We start from the raw sequence: 27,416 nt of genomic DNA, 5'->3' as shown, positions 1-27,416 counted from the left end.
AATGAGGTTTTGTAAAAAGCCCCATAGCATTACATTGGGAAGAGCTTTCAGAGGTTTCAAAAGCTCTTCCCAATGTAATGCTATGGTTTTTTTTTACAAAACCTCATTGCTCCAGTGTGCACAGACACATAGGATAACCTTAGCAGCAGATTTAAAAACTCAAAACGCTCAGAAAAACTCCTCTGGTGTGTTTCAGGCCTAACTTAGTCGGAGAGCTTAATGGCTTGTTTGCATAGAGATAACAACTGGAGTTTCTCAACTGTTCCTGTACTGGAAACAATTACACTGATGTACCTGATCCTAATGTTTTATTTCTTAGCTGTGCTACACATACAAATCATAATATTTTTTTTTCGCTTCAGTGTCTCTTTAACCTCAATAGTTGTAATTTTTATGAAAGCAATCCTGAGGGGAGGGGGAAGTTGCATACTTACCTCAGTGGTGGAAAGCCTCTGGATAGCCGAGAGACTTCCTGGATCCCCCTACAGTTCACCGTTCCAGCACAGGAAACCCCTCTATACGTTTGAGAGATTTTTTTTCTGGCTTCGAGGAAGTTTTTATTGGAGAAGGGACCAATCGAGTGGGCCAACAAATGATCAACTAGCCACTTCTATCACTTTAACTAACTTTCCTCCAGCAGCTAGGGGCACTGCCAGAGAAAATAAGGGCAGACATACTGCAAAGAGCTTTTGAAGGTTTTCCTTTTTGAAAACACATTTCTATTGACTTTAAAATCACAGAAAATTGCAGCGATCATGATTTTTTGAGAAACCATTTTAATGAAAGTCAGTGGGAGCGTGTTTAAAAAAAAAAAAAAAAGGACGAATCAAAAAGCGCTTTGCAGTGTCTCCCTGCCCTAATGCCTCATTCACACAGGAGCTTTTTACTTTCAGCTTGCCTGTAAATTGCTAGCGTATGAAAGAGATATGGCAATGCAAATCAATGGCAGTGTTCACATTGTGGCGCTCACCAGCAATTGGCAATTTGCTGAAATTGCAAACATGGTGCATGCAGCATTTTTAGCGATTTTGAACTATTTGCATTTCAATGTTTAACAAGCAAAAAATACAATCTCTCCAAAATCTCTTTCCTGTACAGTGAAAAATCACTGGGAAAAAAAAAAAAAAAAAAAATCAGCGCTCTGCCATCAGCCTGCTATGAATCGCCAACCCCATCAGGTTGGTAGCTTCTGCCCATGCACACAACACTCCTAGCAACTGGAGCCTGATTGTGGGGGGTGCGCACATGCACCCGCACATGTGCAGAAGATATTGACCTGAAGGAGTTGGTGATCGATTACAGGCTGACTGCGGGACGCCAAAGAAGACTGCAGCTGCAGCGAGGGATGCAGACACTTCTAGGGTTTTGGAAGAAGACCCAGGTAAATGAGATATAGATCACTTTAACATTTGATAATGCTAATGACCGTACACTTGTCATGAGATGCCCACCTCAGTGGCGTCCCTGAGGAGACTGGGTGTTCTGGGAGCCGGCACCCCCTGCTGCCGGACACAGCATCACCTTTAATCGAGCGCAGACAAGCTCCTGACTTAGGGCCCATTCACAGTGTGTGTGTGTGTATGTGTATGTGTGTATGTGTGTATGTGTGTATGTGTGTATGTGTGTATGTGTGTATGTGTGTATATATATATATATATATATATATATATATATATATATATATATATATATATATATATATATATATCTCCAAACTACAGACAGTAAGGGGGGGGAGATACCGAGAGCCCGATATGGTGCAGTATGTACTGGTAATTGGGAAATGTGAAAAATGAGGTTGGAGTAATACTCACAAGTCTGGGTTACCTGCCAGGTAACCACTGTGTAGGCAGGTGGGGAGATTAAACCTGTCCCCACTCAGGAGTAAGAAGTCGCTCTCTGTAGATAAGAAGAAGGGGGCCAATTCCCCTCCACCAGGGGTGGACACGATATAGTAGCCAATGTTACAGAGGCGCCAGAAGGATAAAATTAGATAAAATGTTTAAAAACAGGGAGGCAATAGGTGGACTTACCTCCCTGATGCAGACACAAGGAATTGTCAGGTTTATGACAAATAAAAGGTTTATTTAATACTCCAATATTTTGCAACGCGTTTCGTGGGCTCCACCCACTTCATCAGGCTATAAAAAGGAGCAATCAAACACTCTTGTAAGCAGCTTCAGTCAGCTTAGCGCCTCTGAGGCTCTAAGCTGACTGAAGCTGCTTACAAGAGTGTTTGATTGCTCCTTTTTATAGCCTTGATGAAGTGGGTGGAGCCCACGAAACGCGTTGCAAAATATTGGAGTATTAAATAAACCTTTTATTTGTCATAAACCTGACAATTCCTTGTGTCTGCATCAGGGAGGTAAGTCCACCTATTGCCTCCCTGTTTTTAAACATTTTATCTAATTTTATCCTTCTGGCGCCTCTGTAACATTGGAAACTACAGACAGAGTAGCAGGGGACAAAGTGGTAGCTCCCAAGCTCTAGCACTGGAGAGGCATCACAGAGATCAGCTACTATGTAGCTAAACTCAACATAATAGCGGAGATGCTTCAGAGTTAGGCTACAATGTAGCTCAACTCCAAATAACAGTGGAGATGCTTCACACAGTTTGGCCACTATGTAGCTAAACTCCACATAATAGCGGAGATGCTTCACAGAGTTCAGCTACATAGTAGCTGAACTCCAAATAATAGTGGCACAGAGTTTGGCAACTATGGCCTCAATTCACTAAGCTTTATCAATCGTTTGATAATTTACCTCATGAGTAAAATCTAATTTTGAATTCACTAAGGTGTTATGATCTATTGAATGTTTTAATCGATAAAAAAACGTTCAATAAATCTATAACACCTTAGTAAATTTAAAATTACATTTTACTCATGAGGTAAATTATTAAATGTTCGATAAAGTGTTCGATAAAGCCTAGTGAATTGAGGCCTATGTAGCCAACCTCAAACTAATAGCAGAGATGCTTCACAGTGTTCGGCTATTATGTGGCTGAACTCCAAAATAGCGGTGGAGGTGTGTCAGCAGCACTATGTTGCCGAATGCTGGATGTCCGAGTACTAGGGGTAGGTGAAGGGTTTCATGTTAGGCGTACTTAGTAGAGGGTTAGTGTGTGAAATTGTGGAAGGCGAAAGTAGAATATCTGTAATATATTGCTGGTATTCTACATTCTGCATTACCCAACATCCAAGTTTTTGGACACAGTGTTTCCACTGACGCTACATCAGTATATAGCTGACACCACAAAACTGCCATATATTAGATACCTACCCTCCTCCCTGGTCCTGCAGCCTACTTATTGATACAAAGGCAGGCTCTTCCTAGTTATTTGCAGAGTAGTCTTCCCACTTAGTGGAGTGATATGTGCAAGGCCAGCAGCCATTAGAGATCATGAAACCATTTGAGAACGGCATATGAAAATGTGATGCAGTAGCAGGGAAAGCAAGGATCTGACACTTCATAATGTCTGCTGTACTAAGTTACACTAGGATCACTTAAGAGCACATGCATTTTCTCGGATTCCTCTACATCTGGCTCTCTAACCCTTCCCACTTAGCCGTTTTTTTCCTGGTCTCTTCCTGAAAAGCTTAAAAAAACAAAAAACAAAACCCTAATCACAGACTCGACAGGGAAGTAGCACAGAAAGTTGTTTTACACAACAGAGGTGAAGCAATAACACCAAAAACTGAAGCAATGCATCTCTCAGACTTGGATCACTTCAAGGGGTTCAAGGGTAGAAATTGGTGTACGTGGCGACAGAACACAAACAAACACATGATCAAAATTTCATGATAGAATGGAAAAAAAAAAATATCGAATAGAATAGTAATACCTGGCCACATAAAAAGAAAGAGTATGTAATATCTGGGATTCATTTTCAGCTCAGGAATACTCAAAAGCAGAATTATAGTCATAATTTCCCTCTGTTCCAATAGATTAGCCACACCATAACCTCTAAGAATAAACAAACAGGGGGGGGGGGGGGGGGGGACCCACACACCACAACCATCCTTCCCAAGGTACCTGTATAAGCGAATAGGTTAAGTGCACTTTTTATCCCCACTTATGCTTGGTACACAAAATTAGATATTCTGGCAGATTTACTGCCTGATCTGTTATTTCCAACATGACCAATCTGATTTCCGATCAAATTTTTTATTCACTTCTATGGAAAAATCAATCAGAAATCAGATTGGACATGTTGGAAAATAATCAATCTGGCAGTAAATCTGCCAGAAAAATCTCATTGTGTGTACCAGGCATTACGAGCCTTATGTGTCACTGAAAGGTCTGTGTGCAGGAGATATGGTCTGCTTTATGGCAGGAAGCTTCCGTGTGCAAGCTACACTGATAGAAAGCTGTGCTGCCAGGAAAACAGCATTGTGGTGCTAACACATTGAAATTGACTTACATTATTAATATACAGGATGATTGCCTCCAGTGACTGCAAACAGTGATTGGGGGGGGGGGGGGTTATTGTTTTTACAAATGACAATACTTTGGACCGAAGCCCGATATGGTATGTATATAGTAGAGGAGATGGAACACTAACATTTATTTTAGATTGTAATCCCGCTTTTACTGCAATAAAGTATATGATCAGGGAGACATTTGCTAGCTAAATTATGGAACTCTGACAGAATTCCAACCTGCCTTTCGAAGGCTTCATCCTGTACTGTTTTGTAAATGGCTGTGCAAAATATTCTTTACCTGCAACGAAGAATAAACAAACTGCTAAAAATGAGGTGTAGGACTCTCTGTACACATCATCATTTAACTAGACCATTTTACTCTTGATTGGGTGGTTCAGCTTATGAACGAACTGCACTAAGACTGCGATAAAATGCCATGCTGCATGTATATTTACAGAAATATTAAGGCCATCTGAAGACACCAAATAAATACATTGACTTTGCTAACACTGTGGAAAGGGACCATAGCACTATACATAGTCTTTATTCAACAGCAGAATTCAAAGTGGAAAGCAGGAGACTGAATGGGAACTATGGTATAGATCGTCGAACCTCCATGATTTGTTACTCATGTTCAAGTATGGCACATTCTACACACACCTTATTCGCACTGAAGAAAACACATCCTTCAAATATTGTGCAGTCACTGCTCACACAAGGAGCAGTATTAATCATACACGTTTAATTTAAAGATTAAAAAGTTCAAAGCATTAAAAAATAAAAATGATAAAAAGGAGTTACCGCACCTCTAGATTTTAAAAGAGGAAACCCAAACCCTTCACAAGAAGAAAAAAAATAAAAATAAAAATGCTCACACCCACTCAGTCTCTTCCATATAAGATGTCACACTTTGGTTCCCTGCTGCTCCCACTTTTATTGGAGGACCAGATGTCCAGATTCAACCTCCAAAAGGTTTAAAATGTCCCACTAAGAAACCCTGTACAGGGTTCTGTTTGGCTCTGAATGCAGTGGTGACAAAGCAGCAGAGAGGGAGGCACAGGGTGCAGGTGCCCGGCAACTGCTCCCCCACCCAATTGGAGCTGCTCAGGAATTGTTGGTAGAGTTATTTTCATCAGTGGGGGAAGTTGAGGATGACGAGGAAGCAGAAGATGCAGAGAAATTCATGACTGAAAGTCCTGGGGGGTTGGTAGCTGTGTTCTGGCCACTCAGACTTTTTCTACACACAGGACAAGTATCATGCTGTAAGAGAACGAAACATCACAAATTAGGTTTTCAGTACAAAGCCGATTGCTTATGCAGCTACAAAAGAAAGTTATCATTACAGATAATTTTCACACTGTTCCAATCCCAAATCGGAGTAAATTTTCACCATCTCAAGATTATTAACATTTTATAGGCATTCTCTAGTAATCACAATATAGAAAGACAACCCAGTTCAGAAAAGGAGCATTATAATGAGTGCAATATAATTAGAATGCTCTATTAAACGAACAGTCCCAACCCGAACTTTAACAATATAACAGGCAGGGGCCAAGCAATTAACATCTACAAACTGCTATGGAAGTGCCCATTCACCAAGTGCCGATATGGCCTTGCTTTCTTATATTACTGAGGAGGAAGTGTTTTAAGATAAAAGTGAGATGAAGCCCAGATGCCTGTGACTGAAGTCTCACTATGATCTGTACAAACTGTATTTGGCCAAAGACTGAATATTATTTTACTTTCCTTTATTAAATCATTAGCTGATGGCCCGGCGTTACCTGGATATGTATTTAACTGGTGTTGGCTGCGCCCAGTTTTTCTAACCCTAATACACAATCACTCAATGACCAAGTTTGTGAGCTTTGCAGTCTGGCATCAATTTGCATTGAAATGAAAAGAATCTGACTGGCTGTTTGTGGCTCTTCCCTATTTTCTGATTTTGAACCCCAGTCACCCAATGACCAACTGTACCAGGTTTGAGGCTTGTGCCATTAACATTTCAAGAATGGCAGCAATTAAATATTCCCCTTGAAAATCAATAGTTGAATTTTGTTTGGCTTTTGTAGGCTCCACCCACTTTTCTAAATTTTAATCCAAGTCACCCAGTGACCAAATGTGCAAAGTTTGAGAACCCTGCCATTAACAGTCTAAGAATGGCCGCAGTTTACATTTTCCCAGTGAAATTTGTATTTGTCTCTGTCCACTTTTTGGTTATGGGGATACAAAGTATCCTACAGTATATGTTATTCCAGGTAATGTACTATGTGTGTGCCAAATTTCATTCAAATCTGTTCAGGCATTGTTGCGTGATTGAGTAACAAACATCCAAACTTTCACATTTATAATATTAGTAAGATCACACTACTAGTAGACCTAAGCCTATTTAAAAACCGGCTCTAGGCCACTCCCACAGCCCCCTCCCCTCTCGCAAACTGCCTGGCCCTATCCTCCTCCTGTCTCAACGGCTGTCCGTGCTGCACATGCACAGTAGCGCAAACACACGGACACAGGAACACTTGCCTAGGATGAAGGTTTTGTCCTCTCTGTGACAACTGTGCAGGTGACAACTAGGGGTATGGCTGTATCATCAATGCATGAAAGAGCATGCTAGTGCAGCCCGTCTCACTTTTTATCATGGAGAAAACCTCCAAATAATTCTTAGGTTACCCATGCATAAAAGTTACACATTAGTGAGAAGAGTGGGGCTTATTTTTGCAGGAAGCAGACTTAAAGTAGGTGTGGTTTAAGTGATTTCCTTGTTTATTCCCCATTACAAGTTCATGCTTCCGTATGCCTCCATTATAGTGCCCCCTATCAAATACAACTTGTGATGGGCACATAATGAGTGAAGACGACACAAGAACCAAAGAGGTACATTTGAAATTTGAAGCTTTCTCATTCCGCTAGCTAAGTCGGCACCCATGTACTCACACAAAACGGGCGGAGGAAAAATAAATAAAAAAATAAATAAAAAAAAAAAACCACACCAGAGAACCTCAAGGAACTCTGGCGTTCCACAGAACTCTGGTAGAGAAAGCCTGCTCTAGAGTGTCTGAAACTCCGGACAGATTGAGATCAGATGGTGCTGCTGCAGCCAGATGCCAGGAGAGAGGCATGTATGTAAGCAGGGAGACCGGGTTCACACCTGTCCACTCAAGACTAGTGGGGAGCCTTTCCTTCACTTTTAACATCTCCCAATTGGTGAATGTAAATATCTGCAGGCAGTGCATATGTATGATTTCTGCACGAGGGAATGATTATAAATCTGAACTGTAGGTTTAGCTTTGTGCTTATAAAGGTCTATGAACTATATGCTAAATACTGATTGCCTGTATACTGTGTGGAACCTGGTGTTCACTATTGTATGGTTTTAGTCAGGTGGTGATGTAAACCTTAACTGCCAGTGCACTGAAAACATTTGCATGTACTCACTTTCTATGTGATTTTTAATAATTTTTTTAAGGCTTAACCAATGTCTCAAACTTACCACATTCTGACACCAGTAATTAACGGCTGTCTAATTTACAGTGGTGTCAATGCTGCTGTTATACTGCAAAGCATGAAGGGCACGTTCTCACGCAATTCCCGCTAATCGCCTAAGCGCTACTGTTTCTTAAAGCGTAATACAAACCTTATGGCAGTGATCTCACTACCACGAATGCCACTGATCAGGGGTGATTCGTGATTACCGGCAATCGCGAAACGCGTTGCTTGTAGCAGTTTGCCATGATTCTGGAGCGATCACAATACAGTGCTTTAAAAAGCAATGATCACGATCACTCTGGATTTACGAGAGTGTACAGTGATTTTACAACAATAATCACTGTAAAATCCCCAAAGGGAGCTGTGGGCGGTTTCTTATGAGATTGCGCTCAGTATCACCACTCAGAGACCAGTGCAAATATATATGCTGAAGTCTTCCCTTTGTAGAAGACATTATTTGACAAGATGAAATACATTTACAGGCCTAGTGCACACCAGAGCGGTTCGGCTGCGTTTTGCGATTCGCTTGCGGCTGCGGATATGAAATGTATTTCAATGGGCTGGTGCACACCAGAGAGGGAGGCGTTTTGCAGAAAGCATACTCCCGGGCTGCTGCAGACTTTGGATTGCGGAGGCGTTTCTGCCTCAATGTTAAGTATAGGAAAAACACAAAACGCTCTGAAAAACGGCACTTCACAAGAGAGGACATTGGGATTGAGATTGCAGAGATTTCTCAGTCAATGACCTGGAGTAGGCGGAGGGTAGGATGTGGAGAGCAAAAACATAATTAGATGATTGTCAGAGAAAGGGAGGGATGTGGTGTCCAAGTCAGTGAGGGAAGTAGACTTGGAGAAGAGAAGGTCGAGAGTGTGGCCAGTAAGGCGAGTGAGGCAGTTAGAATGTTGGGAGAGACCAAAAGGAGCTGGTGATGGAGAGCTGCTGAGTGAAGGCAGAGGGGGTCATGCAGGGGGATAATAAAAGTCTCTGAGGATGATGGTGGGGCGTTAAGAGGATAGGATGTGTACGAGCCAGGAAACAAAGTAGTCAAGAAAGAAAAAAGTGGGGCAGGCAGAGGGATGGTAGATGACCGCAACTATCGTAGACAGGGGAGGGAAAAAAAACAAAACAAAAAACAAAAATCGCTCAAAATTAGTTTTATATCACCAGTACTTTTTTTTTTAACCTACTTTATCAATTACTAAGTTATGAAAAGTTATTTTTACATAATACAAACATTTATCTCCTGGGAGAAAACTCAGGAGAAAGGTTGATTGGATAAGGGCCTATGTGCAGTGCTGTGTGACATAGTGTGAAAGACCTGCCCAAGTACATAGAAAAAAGTAACTGAGATGCAGCCATAGGCAGAACACTATTGTTAAAGGAAATAAGGCACTAAATGATTTAGACATGGTCTTTTGACCAAAGGTATGATACAATAGATAGGTTTCTAAATGTAGAAGGAGATCAGTAATTTTGCAAGATTTAAGTGAAAAAGAGGAAGTGAATGCTTCCACATACTGACCTGCTCTAACCAGGGGATGATGCAATCATTGTGAAATAAGTGGTTGCAAGGAAGTTGTCGTACACTTTCACCAACTGTATAGTCTTCTCTACATACTGAACAGTCCAATCCAGAACCTAGCGCAGGAAAGAAAATTGAAGTTAGTTATCAAAAGTAGGAAAGAACAATGATTTTGTCAGAAAACTCCAACAGCTTAAAGCAAACCTGTGTGGATTGAATTGACTTTGCTTAGATACTTATTTCAGGAGGGGGAAGCCTCCTTATTATGAAGAGGCTTCCCCCATCCTCCTCAGCCAGGCCAATCCAGAGCTAGGACCCCTGAAGAGTGGCCTCCCTGCGCGCACACTAGCACCTTCCTGCTCAGGCTCAAGGTCTTTACCTACAGTACAGCGCTGCAATCAGCAGCAGCGCTGTACTGGGGACAGCAGTGTGACACGGCTGTCCCCCTGGGGGACAAGAGAGCAATTGGCTCTCATAGGCAGAAGCCTATGACAGCCGATCGAGTCATAGGATGGCTGGGGGGGGGGGGGGGGGGGGGGGGAGTGAGGGAGGGTAATGTAAAAAAATAAATAAATAGTACATTTTATTTAAAAATAAAGTATAAGGGGGCTTAGATGCTTTCCTTGCGTTGAAAGACATCCATGGCTACAATTACTAGGTAATGCCTAATGATGTTGATCCAGGGATTTTATCTGATTGCCATCTGGAGTCGGGAAGGAATTTTTCCCTTTAGGGGCTAATTGGACCATGCCTTGTAAGGGTTTTTTCGCCTTCCTCTGGATCAACAGGGATATGTGAGGGAGCAGGCTGGTGTTGTACTTTATACTGGTTGAACTCGATGGACGTATGTCTTTTTTCAACCAAAATAACTATGTAACTATGTATATCAATATTTATAAAAATAAGACAAACAATGTGGGGGTGATCAGATCCCACCAACAGAGAGCTCTGTTGGTGGGGGGAATCACTTGTGTGTTGTGCGCCCTGCAGCTAGAACTTAAAGATGCAGTGGCCCAATTATCTAAAAATGGCCTGATCACTAGGGGGTTTAACACTGCGGTCTTCAAATGGCTAAACCTGGATTTTAAATGATTGGTGCATTTCCAAACTGCATATATTTGCATAAAATTGTGCATATATTTGCATCAACTGAAATATTTGCATCTCATTGATCATCCCTAGTATTAGCAACTGCATAGGCGGTCCTGATCCAGCCCAGCTTTTTTTAAATAAAGCCGAGTGGTACAGTGCTAGTGCGCCTGTGCAAGCTGTCAACAAGCTCTTTTTCCAGGGTTCCAGCACTGAAACAGGGCTGCTGAGAATCCAGGGCCTAGGCAAGTTCTGCCTAGGTGCACTTTTTTTTCCCGCTACAAGTACACTTTAAACATTTTGTTAAAACATTGATGTAGCATTGAGAAGAAAGTCATAGTTTGACTTGAGGTTATTAAAGCCTGCAGCCAGATAGATTGGCTATCATTCATAAAGCATTTCCGCATGCGGAAATGCATAAAACAGCTGACTTTACCGAACACTCGGCAAAGTCAGCATTCATAAAGGCTCTTTCCGCATGAAAAAATGACACTACCGAGCAGAGCGATACATTTCTGTCTTGTGCGGAGTTTTTCTAGATTTATCTAGAAAAAGTAACAAACACGTCCATTCATAAAGATTAGAGCAAGCGGTATGCGGAAGGAAAATACCGCTTGCTCGACAGTAGCGATAGGCGGGCGGATTACATGTAAATGAATGGGACGGACCTCCCAAGCAGCATCAGACAGAGGAGCGCACGGAGGGAATCGGGCAGCTTTTATGTTTCCGCATGTCTTCCGCCACGCTACCTACCACCAGCTTCCTCCAGAAAACCTCCGCACTTGTATCGCAACAGGCAACTTCTTTATGAATGACCACCCAGAAGTCTTAAAGAGTAAGGGCTAGTTCACACTTAATTTAAAAACGTATCCGTAGCTACGTTTTTTGTCCCGGACGAAAAACGTAGCCACGGATACCAATGTTAAAAATAGGAACAGCACACACTCAAGTTAAAAACGTATCCGCGTGCGATCCGCGGAATACGTTTTTAAACCCGGAACGCTGAGTCCGGACTTGCAGCATTTTTCACGGACCCGTATACACGTACGGGTAGTGAAAATCAATGGGGAAACGGGCCTCCCTCTTCACTGACATTTTGGGACACTGGAAACGGATCAGTTTCCAGTGTCCCATGGTGAAGGAGGGGGCCGCCATGCTGAAGGGGGTAGCAGCCAGGACGGGGGGGCTTCGGGCAAAGCGGCGGGCAAAGCGGCGGCCAGGGGAGATCACATCCACCCCCCCCCCCCCCCTTGCTCACCTGGGTGCCCCCCTCCCCGCTCCCCCTCCAGCTCGCATATAATGTAATAATTTGTACCTAATGAAGTTCGGCGAGCCGGGCACTTCCGCCCACACCGCTCGCCGTCACTTCCTGCGATGCCGCCCACTGAAATACAGAGGGCGACATTGCAGGAAGTGACGGCGAGCGGTGTGGGCGGAAGTGCCCGGCTCGCCGAACTTCATTAGGTACAAATTATTACATTATATGCGAGCTGGAGGGGGAGCGGGGACGGGGGGCACCCAGGTGAGCAAGGGGGGGGGGATGTGACCCCCCTGGCCGCCGCTTTGCCCGCAGCCCCCCGTCCTGGCTGCTACCCCCTCTAGCAAAAAAAAAAACAAAAAACGCAAGCGGATCCAAAACGTGTGCTGCAAAAAAGGCAGCACGGATCCGTTTGCGTTCCGGGTTTTGAAAATCGGAGCACGGACCGCGGATGCGTCCCGCACCCGGAGCTAGTGTGGCCCAGGCCTAACTGTCAGGCTGCAGAAGCTAATTTAAACCTCTATTCTCCTGTGTTAAACAGTTTAGAAGGAAGCTCAAAAGCCATTAGTGAAGATAAACATTTCAGTTACCTTTGATGTGTGCTTATCTTAAAGTCTGTTATAGACCCATAAAGACGCAAGCCGCAGCTAAACTGCAAAGCATTCTGGGGCCCTCCCCTCGGCTGCTAATGAGACGGTACAGGAGCTTCTATTCAGTCCAGCGCGAAACACTGATAAATCTCGGGGCAGAGTTTCACTGCAGGAGTCAGCTATTGTTCCTAGCCACATGGCTCATTAATATTCACTGCACACCGTGTTGTTCAAGAACGAGCTTATCTGTGATCAGAAGCAGGCAGGACATGACGACACATTTGGCTTCACAAACATGGAGCCTGCCATGAGCTGTCAGGAGCATCTATCTCTGCATATACTATATACAAATTCTGTGAAATCCAAACGTGGACAGTGAAATGCATATGTAATGTAAGTACAGCCAATCTTTAGCTACTGATATATGTGTTTATTTTCTCTGAGACCCTATACCTAACAGCTCCTCTTTAAGTACCGGTTGCGGAGAAGAACGGTGTTTTCCCGCACTACCGACAGGTTCTTTATGAATGATAGCCATTGTCTAAATGTGTCCCTGTTTTCTTCCACTTCAACTGCCTCTTCACATGACAAGAGCTCAACTTCCATTACTTCTCTTGACAGCTACTGACCTGCTTATGTTATGTGCTCAGATCAAGTAAACAGTAAGATACAGTATCTGTCAGTAGAGAAGGTCAATCAGATGCTAATAATGTCAAGTTTATGTACATTTTAGTTTTATACAATTTGAAAATGGACCAACTAAAATAATAAGCTACTGCATCTGACTGGTCCATGTCTAAGCTGAGTAAATTTGCAGAGGTTAACAAATTATTCATAAACACAAAATTATTAGCATCTCATCTGACCGTATCTGCCTCAGCAGTCCTGATGGATTTCCTTCTACTGCCATTACATGAATAGGTAAAATAATTTAAAAATGTCCACAATAGTGCTCCTTTAGCACCAACAATTAGCAAAAAAATAAAAAAAAAATCGACCAGAAAGCTAAACAAAATATGATAAAAGAATGGCCAACACACAGAAAACAATATCCAACCATGCTCCTCCTTCCTGACAAATATGTACACTGTGGGGGTCCTAGTTTACACATTTTCTGACAGTATTAATTAAAAAAATAAAAATATTTCATTAGCAAGTATATGTCCATGTCATGCAACGCAAGGGCCCCCATTCAATAACGTTTTTTCCTGACTTTTCTCACAGGTGATATTTTCACATCTTCATAAAATGCCTTTTAAAGAGAACCTGTACTGTGTAAAATAATTAACACATGAGGTAACTTAAAATGAACATTACATAGTTACCTTGCCATCAGTTCCTCTCAGAAGCTCACAATTTTCTTCTTACAGTGATCCCTTCCAGTTCTGACAACATTTTGTCAGAACTGAAATATATCAGTTGCTGTCAGTTATATATCAGCAGCTGTCAGTTACAGCTGAGAGGATAACTGATGTGTCCATGTTTCCCTATGGCTCAAGTGGGCGATGTTACAGTTTAACTGTGTGCTGACCAGGAAGCGGCTATGGGGTAACAGCCATTTTCAAAATGGGGGACGGAGAATTGCAATGATCACAGTGGACAAACAGGACACAGGAGAGGAGAAAGAGATTGATGAGTAGACTACACGGGAGGCAAGTATGACTTGTGTATGCTTATTTTGACTTTTAATTTTCAGTTCAGGTTTTCTTTAAGCTCCCACCCTGCAGAAAAACACTCGAAAAGTACCAAACCATAGGTGAAGTATTTTAAGTTTAAAAGTTATTTTAAAGAGAAGATGAAAAATTATCTCCTAAGAAAGAGAAAGCTTCGGAGAAAAATTAAATAGAGGCATAGGACTCTAGTAGGTTGTATGCAATGTGGTTCAGATTTTACTTAAAGTAAAAATTCTACAGCTAAGAAAAAAAAATCCTCTAGACATTTACAAGGACAAAAAAGAAAAATCATTGAAAACAGCCATTCCACAAGGTTCCAAACAAAAATGCTAGACAAGTGTCAATTTGCTGCCATCACCTTCAGTTTTTGCAGCCAATTACTCATGCAGTGCTTCCTGCATTGTGCAGCTCATCACTCATGCAGTGCTTCCTGCATTGTGCAGCTCATCACTCATGCAGTGCTTCCTGCATTGTGCAGCTCATCACTCATGCAGTGCTTCCTGCATTGTGCAGCTCATCACTCATGCAGTGCTTCCAGCATTGTGCAGCCAATTACTTATGCATTGCTTCCTGGTTTGTTCAGCCAATTACTCATGCAGTGTTTTCCTGCAGCCAATTACTCTTGCAGTGTTTTCCTGCAGCCAATTACTCTTGCAGTGTTTTCCTGCAGCCAATTACTCTTGCAGTGCTTCCTGCAGCCAATTACTCTTGCAGTGCTTCCTGCAGCCAATTACTCTTGCAGTGCTTCCTGCAGCCAATTACTCTTGCAGTGCTTCCTGCAGCCAATTACTCTTGCAGTGCTTCCTGCAGCCAATTACTCTTGCAGTGCTTCCTGCAGCCAATTACTCTTGCAGTGCTTCCTGCAGCCAATTACTCTTGCAGTGCTTCCTGCAGCCAATTACTCTTGCAGTGCTTCCTGCAGCCAATTACTCTTGCAGTGCTTCCTGCAGCCAATTACTCTTGCAGTGCTTCCTGCAGCCAATTACTCTTGCAGTGCTTCCTGCAGCCAATTACTCTTGCAGTGCTTCCTGCAGCCAATTACTCTTGCAGTGCTTCCTGCAGCCAATTACTCTTGCAGTGCTTCCTGCAGCCAATTACTCTTGCAGTGCTTCCTGCAGCCAATTACTCTTGCAGTGCTTCCTGCAGCCAATTACTCTTGCAGTGCTTCCTGCAGCCAATTACTCTTGCAGTGCTTCCTGCAGCCAATTACTCTTGCAGTGCTTCCTGCAGCCAATTACTCTTGCAGTGCTTCCTGCAGCCAATTACTCTTGCAGTGCTTCCTGCAGCCAATTACTCTTGCAGTGCTTCCTGCAGCCAATTACTCTTGCAGTGCTTCCTGCAGCCAATTACTCTTGCAGTGCTTCCTGCAGCCAATTACTCTTGCAGTGCTTCCTGCAGCCAATTACTCTTGCAGTGCTTCCTGCAGCCAATTACTCTTGCAGTGCTTCCTGCAGCCAATTACTCTTGCAGTGCTTCCTGCAGCCAATTACTCTTGCAGTGCTTCCTGCAGCCAATTACTCTTGCAGTGCTTCCTGCAGCCAATTACTCTTGCAGTGCTTCCTGCAGCCAATTACTCTTGCAGTGCTTCCTGCAGCCAATTACTCTTGCAGTGCTTCCTGCAGCCAATTACTCTTGCAGTGCTTCCTGCAGCCAATTACTCTTGCAGTGCTTCCTGCAGCCAATTACTCTTGCAGTGCTTCCTGCAGCCAATTACTCTTGCAGTGCTTCCTGCAGCCAATTACTCTTGCAGTGCTTCCTGCAGCCAATTACTCTTGCAGTGCTTCCTGCAGCCAATTACTCTTGCAGTGCTTCCTGCAGCCAATTACTCTTGCAGTGCTTCCTGCAGCCAATTACTCTTGCAGTGCTTCCTGCAGCCAATTACTCTTGCAGTGCTTCCTGCAGCCAATTACTCTTGCAGTGCTTCCTGCAGCCAATTACTCTTGCAGTGCTTCCTGCAGCCAATTACTCTTGCAGTGCTTCCTGCAGCCAATTACTCTTGCAGTGCTTCCTGCAGCCAATTACTCTTGCAGTGCTTCCTGCAGCCAATTACTCTTGCAGTGCTTCCTGCAGCCAATTACTCTTGCAGTGCTTCCTGCAGCCAATTACTCTTGCAGTGCTTCCTGCAGCCAATTACTCTTGCAGTGCTTCCTGCAGCCAATTACTCTTGCAGTGCTTCCTGCAGCCAATTACTCTTGCAGTGCTTCCTGCAGCCAATTACTCTTGCAGTGCTTCCTGCAGCCAATTACTCTTGCAGTGCTTCCTGCAGCCAATTACTCTTGCAGTGCTTCCTGCAGCCAATTACTCTTGCAGTGCTTCCTGCAGCCAATTACTCTTGCAGTGCTTCCTGCAGCCAATTACTCTTGCAGTGCTTCCTGCAGCCAATTACTCTTGCAGTGCTTCCTGCAGCCAATTACTCTTGCAGTGCTTCCTGCAGCCAATTACTCTTGCAGTGCTTCCTGCAGCCAATTACTCTTGCAGTGCTTCCTGCAGCCAATTACTCTTGCAGTGCTTCCTGCAGCCAATTACTCTTGCAGTGCTTCCTGCAGCCAATTACTCTTGCAGTGCTTCCTGCAGCCAATTACTCTTGCAGTGCTTCCTGCAGCCAATTACTCTTGCAGTGCTTCCTGCAGCCAATTACTCTTGCAGTGCTTCCTGCAGCCAATTACTCTTGCAGTGCTTCCTGCAGCCAATTACTCTTGCAGTGCTTCCTGCAGCCAATTACTCTTGCAGTGCTTCCTGCAGCCAATTACTCTTGCAGTGCTTCCTGCAGCCAATTACTCTTGCAGTGCTTCCTGCAGCCAATTACTCTTGCAGTGCTTCCTGCAGCCAATTACTCTTGCAGTGCTTCCTGCAGCCAATTACTCTTGCAGTGCTTCCTGCAGCCAATTACTCTTGCAGTGCTTCCTGCAGCCAATTACTCTTGCAGTGCTTCCTGCAGCCAATTACTCTTGCAGTGCTTCCTGCAGCCAATTACTCTTGCAGTGCTTCCTGCAGCCAATTACTCTTGCAGTGCTTCCTGCAGCCAATTACTCTTGCAGTGCTTCCTGCAGCCAATTACTCTTGCAGTGCTTCCTGCAGCCAATTACTCTTGCAGTGCTTCCTGCAGCCAATTACTCTTGCAGTGCTTCCTGCAGCCAATTACTCTTGCAGTGCTTCCTGCAGCTAATTACTAATGCAGTGCTTCCTGCAGCTAATTACTAATGCAGTGCTTCCTGCAGCTAATTACTCATGCAGTGCTTCCTGCAGCTAATTACTCATGCAGTGCTTCCTGCAGCTAATTACTAATGCAGTGCTTCCTGCAGCTAATTACTCAGGCAATGCTTCCTGCAGCTAATTACTCATGCAATGCTTCCTGCATTGTGCAGCCAATTACTCATGCAGTGCTTCCTGCAGCTAATTACTCATGCAGTGCTTCCTGCAGCTAATTACTCATGCAGTGCTTCCTGCAGCTACTCATTTAGTGCTTCCTGCATTGTGCAGCTAATTACTCATGCAGTGCTTCAAGCTTTGTGCAGCTATTAACATATGCAGTGTTTGCTGCTTTGTGTAAACAATTACTCATACAGTGCTGCTTTGTGTAAACAATTACTCATACAGTGCTTCCTGCATGTAATTACTCATGCTTCCTGCTATGTGCAGCTTTTTATTTGTGCAGGAAAAGGTTAGCCTGTACTCTAAAGAGTAAAACAAAGGAGGCCTGTTTCTATGGCTGGTGAAAATGCCATTTTAGTTTCTGTGGAAATGTAAAACCATTATAGCTCATTGTAAATGGAAACTTAAAGAAACTTTATAAACAAAATCACTATATAAAACATTCATACTTTGAATCTTCTGTTCTGCCACATCCCAAACAAACACCTGCCTGGACTGTTCACAGAGGCAGGTTGGTCCATGGATTCTTGCGGTTGAAGCCAAACTGACCCTGCCACCTGTGTGCCTCAGCAGAGACAGAGATTTAGCAAACCAGGCTATGTTTTTCCAGTTTTCAACTGTTCAGTTTAAGTGAGCCTGTGTCCACTACAGCTTCAGGTTTTTGTTCTTAGCTGAAAGAAGTAGAAGTTGACATGGTTCAATGTGCGATGTATACTGAGATACTATCCCACTCACCACAGTTATAAAGAGTGGTTAACCGAATTACCCTAGCGGCCTGTCAGCTAGAACTAGTCTGGCCATTGTCATAGGACCTCAGAACTGCAACTCACTGAATTGTTTTTTTGCACCATGCTGAGTGAGCTGTAGAGACTGCTGTGTGTACAGGTTTTAAAAAAAGCTAGCAGCTGCAGAAATATCAATTCCAATCCTCCTGGCAGTATCAATTATGTGACTGTCAAAATATGAAAATTAACTGAGGCTCCTGACCTTTGTCTGCAAGATTTTAAGCACAAAGCTGCTGACTAAATATGATCAATGAGATGCAAATATCCCCTTGCATTCAAATTTTATGTAAATATATGCAGCTTCAAAATTTGACCAATCAGAATAACAGTTTTTTTGTATTGGTCCACGTTTAAGCTGTATAATATTTTACATGAATTCTGAATGCATGGAGAAATTATTTGCATCTAATTGATCATCTCTGCTGCTGACACACAATGAGCTAATTAGATAACTGCATGAATAAGTAGATAGAGAGGTGTCCCTAATAATGTGCTTACTAAGTGCATAACAAAGGTTTTTATTTTTGTAATGAAGCAAGAAGTACAAGGGGGTTGCCATATTTATTTCCTTTAAAACAATACCAGTTGCCTGGCAGCCCTGCTGATCTGTTTGGATGCAATGTTGTTTGAATCACACACCTGAAACAAGCATGTGGCTAATCGTGTCAGAAACATCTGATCTGCAAGCTTGTCCAGGGTCTATGACTGAAAGTATAATGCCTGGTACACACGATACAGATTTCTGCCAGATCTATTATTTCCAACAGGTCCGTTCTGATTTCTGCTCGATTTTCCAATCACTTCTATGGAATATCAATATGAAATCAGATCGGGCATGTCGGAAATAATCTGAATCTGTCAGAAAATTGTATCGTGTACCTAGCATTGGAGGCAGAGGATCAGGAGGAAAGCCAGACAATGTGCATTGTTTAAAACTAAATAAGTCAGCCTCCATATCCCTCTCACTTCAGTTGCCCTTTAAGCTAGTAAATGTATAGCATGTGGGTCTAACAAGCACCAAATGCAGACTCACCCACATGCTCATCTGTTATTTGAATTGTAGGAAGGGCTTGGATCTTCTCATTATCAGCAGGTGGGGGACCAGTGTTTTCAAACTGGTTAAGTAACTAGAAGAAAAAAGTTAAAAGATGTCATCCTTCAAGACAACTGTCAAACTTCTACACAAGTTTTACAACAAAAAGCAAGTACCTGCGTGATTATAGTATCAAGGCCATTGGCTCCCCATGCGTAATCCATTGGATTGGAATGAAGAACACCCCTTTTGGTGGGAAAAAAAATACAAATGAAAAAAAAAAAAAAGGACTTCAAGAAAATTAAGATCCTGTTTTAGATCATTTGCATGTGGATCATAGATTTTTAGATCATTTGCATCAACATTAAAAAAGCTTCAAACTTTAAAGCACCACTATAGGAAGAAGGAATATCAACATCTGACTGTAAATAAAAAGAAAGACAGAATTAGGCCCACGCTCTCCACCTATGAAGCCACCCTTAGGCTGGTTTCACAGTGGGACGTTAAAGTCCCACGTTACAGCAGCCAGTAACGCAGCCTAACTCACAGCACTGTAAAATCAATTGTGCTGTTCACAGTGCACACATTGCGTTACATAGTAACGCAGCACGTTTAAACAAAGTGCTGCATGCTGTACGTTATACTGGGCTAAGCCACGTTAGACTATTTGCACATGCTCAGTAATGCTGGAGGAGGAGGTCTCCCCTCCTCCTCAGCGGCCAGCCACATGGCTAATTAATATTCACTGCACTGTGGTGACTGTGGTGGGACTGTAGTGTTGTCCGGATCATGAACGAATCGTTCATTTGATCCGGATCTTTTTTGTTAGTCGAATCATCCGGATCACCACAATGAAAGATTCGGGTCACAGTGGATGTCTGTCTGGAAGAAACAGGAACATACAGAATGTACAGTGCAGGGAAAGTCCTGTCCTGCTAATCATTTCAACCAGTTTGCTTCCCTAGTAAAATGATTCAAATTATTTGGTTCAAAGATCCGGATCTTTTCAATGATCCGATTCAAATGATCCGAATCCTTAAAAAGATCCGGACTTCCTATCACTAACCTGGAGCGGCTGCTTTGAGAGCTGCATAACGCAGCTCAATCTGACATCCAACTTCAACACCACCATGCGTTGTGTTAGGGGCACATTATGTGACCATAACGTCCCCTAAAACGCAACGTCTTGGTGGGAAAGTAGCCTTACTGGTCTGTTATGTACCAGAACGGCTCTGTGGTTCAGTCCATCCTTTCTAACATAACCACTGTGACAAGAAGTTTTCTTTAAAGCAATTCAGTTTAAATAGACCAAGCTTGTGAAAAGGTATTCTACATCTGTTTTAAAAAGGAGATGCATTACAAAATATACATTTCTGTATAAGGTATTGAATTGGGGCTCCATTTCTTTATTTCCATTTTTTCTATCCATGTTTTGGGATACAACATGGATACACCAAACAAAAACATTTCAAGACGGTAGAGAACATTTCACATGCAGATCACCGAATTGGAATACTATCAAACTGACCATGGTCCTAGTCCTAAGTTTGGCATTGCCGTGGGTGCGATGATTCCATTCACTAGTTGCTGAATGATCCTATCAAATAAGCAAAAGAAGCAGATCTGAGTGACTGATGGAGTAACATAATGATTCACTTTTAAAGCATAGTAGTAAAAATATATCAATTTATAACTATGTTAAAATACACTAAAAAACCAAAACTCTGAACACTTTCACAGATTTCTGTTTTATTCCTAAATTCAATTAAATGTATTCATTGCATGCAAAGTTAAAGATTCAGTATCATTAAATTGCGCTTGTAATAGGAACAAATACCCTCTGTGTGCCTAGTTACAAGTTCTATTTGTCTTATTTCATCTTTTCATTCCCTTGAAAACAAAATAAAAATCATACTTTGCGGTGCCAGATTCAAGCACTTTAAATGAGTGACTACTGTGCTATATAAACTTTTCAATAGATATATGGAGAAGAGAAGGGTAGTACGCAGCCCCCTCCCACAATTTACAATGCAACTGCCATAATGCTGGATGTGCTTGTGTGTGTTAGAGTTCGGATCAGCGGTCATTTACCAGAAAAACCCAAGTAAGCAGGCAGTATCTATTCAGCCTGGATGTGGATTTGCTTATATACTTACTGTAAGCACTTATATTTGCCTGTCCAAGGAATACACTATCAACTATCACTATATACAAGATTTACAAATGTAGACATTGCAAGTTACCATCACTGACATGCAGAAAGAACTGTTCAGTCTGTGTATATGGCTACATCCTTTTTTGGTCTAACAGTAGACACAATGCAGTGATCAGGAAGTGCAATCTGGCCACATACACACATATTGCATAGCTCTGTCAGCACAGCAGCAGAGTGGTCTTTCTGTTACACAGTCCTCTCCATGGCCAGTTGCGAAGGAGTGCTTACAGCAACTTCATACACAAGTACTCAATTCATAAACATTGTGCAGACTATTTGCACTTTAGAAGGAATTGTAGATGGGTTCTAATATATGGCTTAACCACTTGAGGACCACAGTCTTTTCGCCCCTTAAAGAGTAACTGTAACGTGAAAACGTCCCCTGGGGGGTACTCACCTCGGGTGGGGGAAGCCTCAGGATCCTAATGAGGCTTCCCACGCCGTCCTCCGTCCCTCGGGGGTCTCGCTGCAGCCCTCCGTACAGCGGTGACGTCATTATTTACCTTCCCGGCTCCAGCGCAGGCGCTCTGACGGCTGTCGGCTCCGAAGTAGGCGGAAATACCCGATCCCCGTCGGGTCCGCTCTACTGCGCAGGCGCAAGTCTCCGGCGCCTGCGCAGTAAAGCGGACCCGACTGAGATCGGGTATTTTCGTCTACTTCGGAGCCGACAGCAGCCACAGCGCCCCCGCTGGAGCCTGCAAAGGTAAATATTGAAGTCACAGTCGGGTCTGTCGCCGGCTGTTTGGAGGGCTGCAGCGAGACCCCCATGGGTCAGAGGACGGCGTGGGAAGCCTCATTAGGATCCCGAGGCTTCCCCCACCCGAGGTGAGTACCCCCCAGGGGCGTTTTTTAATGTTACAGAGTCTCTAAGGACCAGAGCCTTTTTCTCAATTTAGACCACTGCAGCTTTCACAGTTTATTGCTCGGTCATACAATCTACCACCTAAATGAATTTTACCTCTTTTTCTTGTCACTAATACAGCTTTCTTTTGATGCTATTTGATTGCTGCTGCGAGTTTTAGTTTTTATTATATTCATCAAAAAAGACATGAATTTTGTCAAAAAAGTGACTTAACTTTCTGTGCTGACATTTTTCAAATAAAGTAAAATTTCCTATACATTTGAGCGCGAAAGTTATTCTGCTACATGTCTTTGATAAAAAAAAAAAACATTCAGTGTATATTTATTGGATTGGGTAAAAGTTATAGCGTTTACAATCTATGGTGCCAAAAGTGAATTTTCCCATTTTGAAGCATCTCTGACTTTTCTGACCACTTGTCATGGTTCATGAGGTGCTAAAATTCCAGGATAGTATAAATACCCCCCAAAATGACCCCATTTTGGAAAGAAGACATCCCAAAGTATTCACTGAGAGGCATGGTGGGTTCATAGAAGATTTTATTTTTTGTCACAAGTTAGCGGAAAATGACACTTTGTGACAAAAAAAATAAAAAATAAAAAAAAGTTTCCATTTCTTCTAACTTGCGACAAAAAAAAAAAAATGAAATCTGCCACGGACTCACTATGCTCCTCTCTGAATACCTTGAAGTGTCTACTTTCCAAAATGGGGTCATTTGTGGGGTGTGTTCACTGTCCTGGCATTTTGGGGGGTGCCTAATTGTAAGCACCCCTGTAAAGCCTAAAGATGCTCATTGGACTTTGGGCCCCTTAGCGCAGTTAGGCTGCAAAAAAGTGCCACACATGTGGTATTGCCATACTCAGGAGAAGTAGTATAATGTGTTTTGGGGTGTATTTTTACACATACCCATGCTGGGTGGGAGAAATCTCTCTCTGTAAATGACAATTTTTTTTTTTTTTTAAATTTTTTTTTTTTTTTTTTTTTTTACACACACAATTATCTATTTACAGAGATATTTCTCCCACTTAGCATGAGTATGTGTAAAAATACACCCCAAAACACATTATACTACTTCTCCTGAGTACGGCGATACCACATGTGTGCCACTTTTTTGCACCCTAACTGCGCTAAGGGGCCCAAAGTCCAATGAGTACCTTTAGGATTTCACAGGTCATTTTGCGACATTTGGTTTCAAGACTACCCCTCACGGTTTAGGGCCCCTAAAATGCCAGGGCAGTATAGGAACCCCACAAATGACCCCATTTTAGAAAGAAGACACCCCAAGGTATTCCGTTAGGAGCATGGTGAGTTTATAGAAGATTTTTTTTTTTGTCACCGTAACGATTGTGGAATTCTTTCCGTGATCAGCGCACAGGACGTGCGCTGACACTGCGGAAATCCTCCACAAGCGTATAATTTGAGGGAACCCAGCAAAAGGTGCAATGCACCTGTAGAGGGAAATTCCTGTCGACAAGTGGAGCTGTGGAGTGCAGAGGAACAGCTCCTCTGCACCGCCACAGACCCCAGACAGGAATTGTACGAAGGGAAGAAACGCAGGGCAAGATAGCCCTGAAAGAGAGAGAGCAAAGTGACAGAGGGTATGCGTGTCCACCAATCTAGTCGCCACCCTGCGACGATGAACACACAACCATGAAGATAAGGTAAGAAGGCAATCGCAGGAGATGGCGATTGCTAACAGCGACACAAGACAGAATAAGCACAGAGGAGGAATGTATGCGTGTGCACCAATCTAGTCGCCAACCTGCGACGGTGGACACACAACAAAGGAAACCGAGTGAGAACGCAATCGCCTGAGAAGCGATTGCGAATTAGATTGAGCAAAGGGACAGATTGTATGTGTGTGCACCAAACTAGTCGCCAACCCGCGACGGTGCATACACAACAGCAGATATGAAGTAGGAACGCAATCGCGAGAGAGGCGATTGCCAGAGGTGACACAAGGTTACAGCAAGGCAGAGTACGAGAGTAGCAAAGGCACAGCAAATCATACAATGAGAAGATAAGGAAAATAACAAACGCTAACTAAACGCGAACACCGCACTCATTCGCAACAGCGAACGAGTTTTCTGCGCGGTCTCCGCATGTTAAGCACAACAGAGACAAGCACGCCTAACTAACCACCGACAGACAAACATGGAACAGAGGACGTGAGCGCTTGCTTAACGGTTACCTCACCGAGCCTCCAGCAAGTGTTCGTAGCATACAAGACAGATACACGAAAACAGGAATAAGTGGGAGACACGATCCACTGCTCTTTCCGCCAGAGCGAATGCGATCCAAGTACAGCAAGAGCGTTGCAGACCAGAAGGATCCACAGCACTAGCTCAAGGCGAGTGCGATCCAGGCAAGACAGATCAGAAGGATCCACAGCACTAGAGGCTAGTGCGATCCAGGAAGACAGAACAGAAGGGGCTACCAGTAACAACCGCTGTTCCGGTTAGCACCCAGACACACAGAACTTTGTCTCCGACGAAGGACGGAAGTCCGATACGCGTTAGACAGTTTCTGAGCCCAGCCTTGCTTAGCGGACACCAGTACTTCTAGGGTAAGCAGACCTACGGCAGCCAGGTGCTGCATAATTTACATCTTACTATCATTGAAACCTATCTATATGTGCATGTATATTTCATACTAGCTTATCCGGACTTGCATGTATTTGATGTCCCTCTCACCCTTGATCTATGTGGCTCTATTTGTATTGATTCAATAATATTAGTCATTTTTGTCTGCTTAAAGCACAGTGGTGGGCTCTGCCCTGTTTTTAATTGTTTTTATGTGCATTCCTACAATAAAATTTATTATCAATGCTATATGGAGCAGAACGGATTTTTCTTTATTATTATTGGGTTCAGTATGGACTTCTGTGTAGTACTTTAGTGTTTGTTTGGTCCATGAACATGTATTGGTTCTATATTATCATTGTGCTCAATTTGTTTTGGAAAACATAGAAAATCCACCTTGTAGTTTTTTAGAGATCCTGTCTAATTCCCCCTCATCTGTGCCTAATCTGAAGTTGTAATTTGATCTCTCCCCTGTGTCACCGGACTGCCACAACATCTAAGCTCATTTGAAAGCACAGGAGGTTAACAATATGTCTGCTTCCATGAAAGCAGGAAGTAGACACTGCCGATGTATTGCAGGATTTGTATCAGCTGTAACAAAGAAATGTTTTTCTTTAAAGGTTATTATGTTGTTGTGTATCTTTAAGGGCTCGTTCCCACTGTTGCGACGCGATTTTGGCCGCATTCCGACGCTTGTAAAAACGCATGCGGATGCGTTTCCACATGCGTTTTTACCCGCGATTTCGCATGCGATTTCGCATGGCAGGGTGCCATGCGAAATTAACCATGACACTGCCAGGGCTAAATAAAATTGAAAAAGGTGCGAAATCGCACGCGAAATCGCGGGTAAAAACGCATGTAACAAACGCATGCGTTTTTACTATTAAATACATTAGCGGCGATTCGCACGTATTCCCGACGCAGGCGAAATCGTTGGCTCTTTTGTGCGTTTTTTTCACGCTGAAAAAAACGCACCTCAACAACGCTACAGTGGAAACAGGCCCATCCACTTGTATTACATGTGCGGATCTGCATGCGTTGGACGCATGCAGATCCGCGATAGTGGAAACGAGCCCTCAGAGCAGAGAGGAGTTCAAGTTCACTCTAATTACAACCAAACATCCAAAGTGGGTATTGACAGCTACATACCTGTTCTCGGTTTTGGATGGGCTTCTCTCCATTGAGCTGCCTTGTTACTTGTTTGTGACTCTGACTGCAGCGAGTCGCACACAGAGGACAAAGAAGCAGCGCATGCTCTGGCAACATGCGACTTGCGCTCCCTGTAATTTTCCGCTCCTGCCCAGATGTGCACAGCAACAAATGCCAGTATAGTGATATGCATTCTTGACAAGTACATACAGTACATCAGCGTCATTTCTCAAGTATGCATGCCCAGAACACTATTGGCTGCTGTGCACATTCGGGCAGGAACGCAAATTGCAGGAATTATTGAGCAGACAGAGTATCCACTGATTCTTAGCTGAATCGGAGGCAAAGCAGCACAACTGAAATGAGTCCATTCAAACCAATGATCGCTAGTCAGAGTGTTGGACAAAATGTTTTTTGGTGGTGGTGGTGGGCGGTAGGTGACAGCAGGCCTAGGGCACTGGAAAGTACAGTTCTGGCCCTGCCTCTAATACTTTCAGCCACAGACCCTGAACAATCATGCAGCATATCAGGAGTTTGACATTATTGTAAGATCTGACAAGATTAGCTGCATTCTTGCTTCTGGTGGGTGTGATTCAGACACTACTGCCACCAAATAAATCAGTAGGGCTGCCAGGTAACTGGTGTTGATTAAAACAAAGTAAAAATGGCAGCCTCCATAGTCTTCTCACTTTAGTTGTCATTTAAAGCAGGGCTGTGGAGTCGGAGTCGTGGAGTCGGAGTCGTGGAGTCGGGCAATTTTGGGTGCCTGGAGTCGGAGTCGGGAAAAAATGCACCGACTCCGACTCCTAATGAATTTGTAACTGTAATTAAAATAGAAAATATGATAAAATGTTCTATTTCTCAGATAATAGTCATTAAAAATAATGTATATATACAGTAATAGCTGTGCTTAGTCCACAAAAATGAAATAAATCAATCAAAATTAGTTACTTGTGCTGCTTCAATAAAGCAGTCCCCGTATTTTTAAGGTCAGATATACATATCTGATTGTGACTGTATATATGATGTGTACACAGGAATCTCTTATATATACTAAATAACATCTATGCTGTAAGAATAAAGCCTGATGTGTAGCTGTGTCACTAATAGAGATGGTCAATGAGATGGAAATAATTCTGCACTGATGCTGATTTATGCAAATGTATGCACTCCCTTTGCTGATGAAATCAAATAATTTGATATGTTGTTAAAATTTGGTTTGGTGACTACAAATTAAAGGGTACCTGAGACGGATGAAAAGTAAAAAGTTTTATACATACCTGGGGCTTCCTCCAGCCCCCCTTCAGGCTAATCAGTCCCTCGCTGTCCTCCACCACCCGGATCTTCTGCTATGAGTCCTGGTAATTCAGCCAGTCAGC

At 43.1% G+C, this 27,416-nt stretch overlaps 1 protein-coding gene across 2 annotated transcripts in view; it reads right to left on the bottom strand.

Moving 5' to 3' along the window:
* Nucleotides 1–5,119: 5,119 nt before the first annotated feature.
* RNF126 (ring finger protein 126) overlaps nucleotides 5,120–27,416 on the bottom strand; it is a 73,414-nt gene continuing 51,117 nt past the window's right edge. For both annotated transcript variants that reach the window (XM_068234055.1, XM_068234054.1), the window contains exons 5-9: nucleotides 20,761–20,829; nucleotides 19,409–19,478; nucleotides 19,233–19,326; nucleotides 9,433–9,548; nucleotides 5,120–5,684 (exon numbers count right to left, since the gene is read on the bottom strand). In XM_068234055.1, coding sequence (XP_068090156.1) covers nucleotides 5,529–5,684; nucleotides 9,433–9,548; nucleotides 19,233–19,326; nucleotides 19,409–19,478; nucleotides 20,761–20,829 — 505 coding nt within the window. In that variant the 3' untranslated portion in view covers nucleotides 5,120–5,528. The remainder of the gene's footprint in view (nucleotides 5,685–9,432; nucleotides 9,549–19,232; nucleotides 19,327–19,408; nucleotides 19,479–20,760; nucleotides 20,830–27,416) is intronic.

This window comes from Hyperolius riggenbachi, chromosome 1 (genome assembly GCF_040937935.1).
Source record: "Hyperolius riggenbachi isolate aHypRig1 chromosome 1, aHypRig1.pri, whole genome shotgun sequence".
Classification (NCBI taxonomy): domain Eukaryota; kingdom Metazoa; phylum Chordata; class Amphibia; order Anura; family Hyperoliidae; genus Hyperolius; species Hyperolius riggenbachi.
Note: the sequence above shows the minus strand (reverse complement) of the source record. Positions and strands in the feature narration are given on the sequence as shown.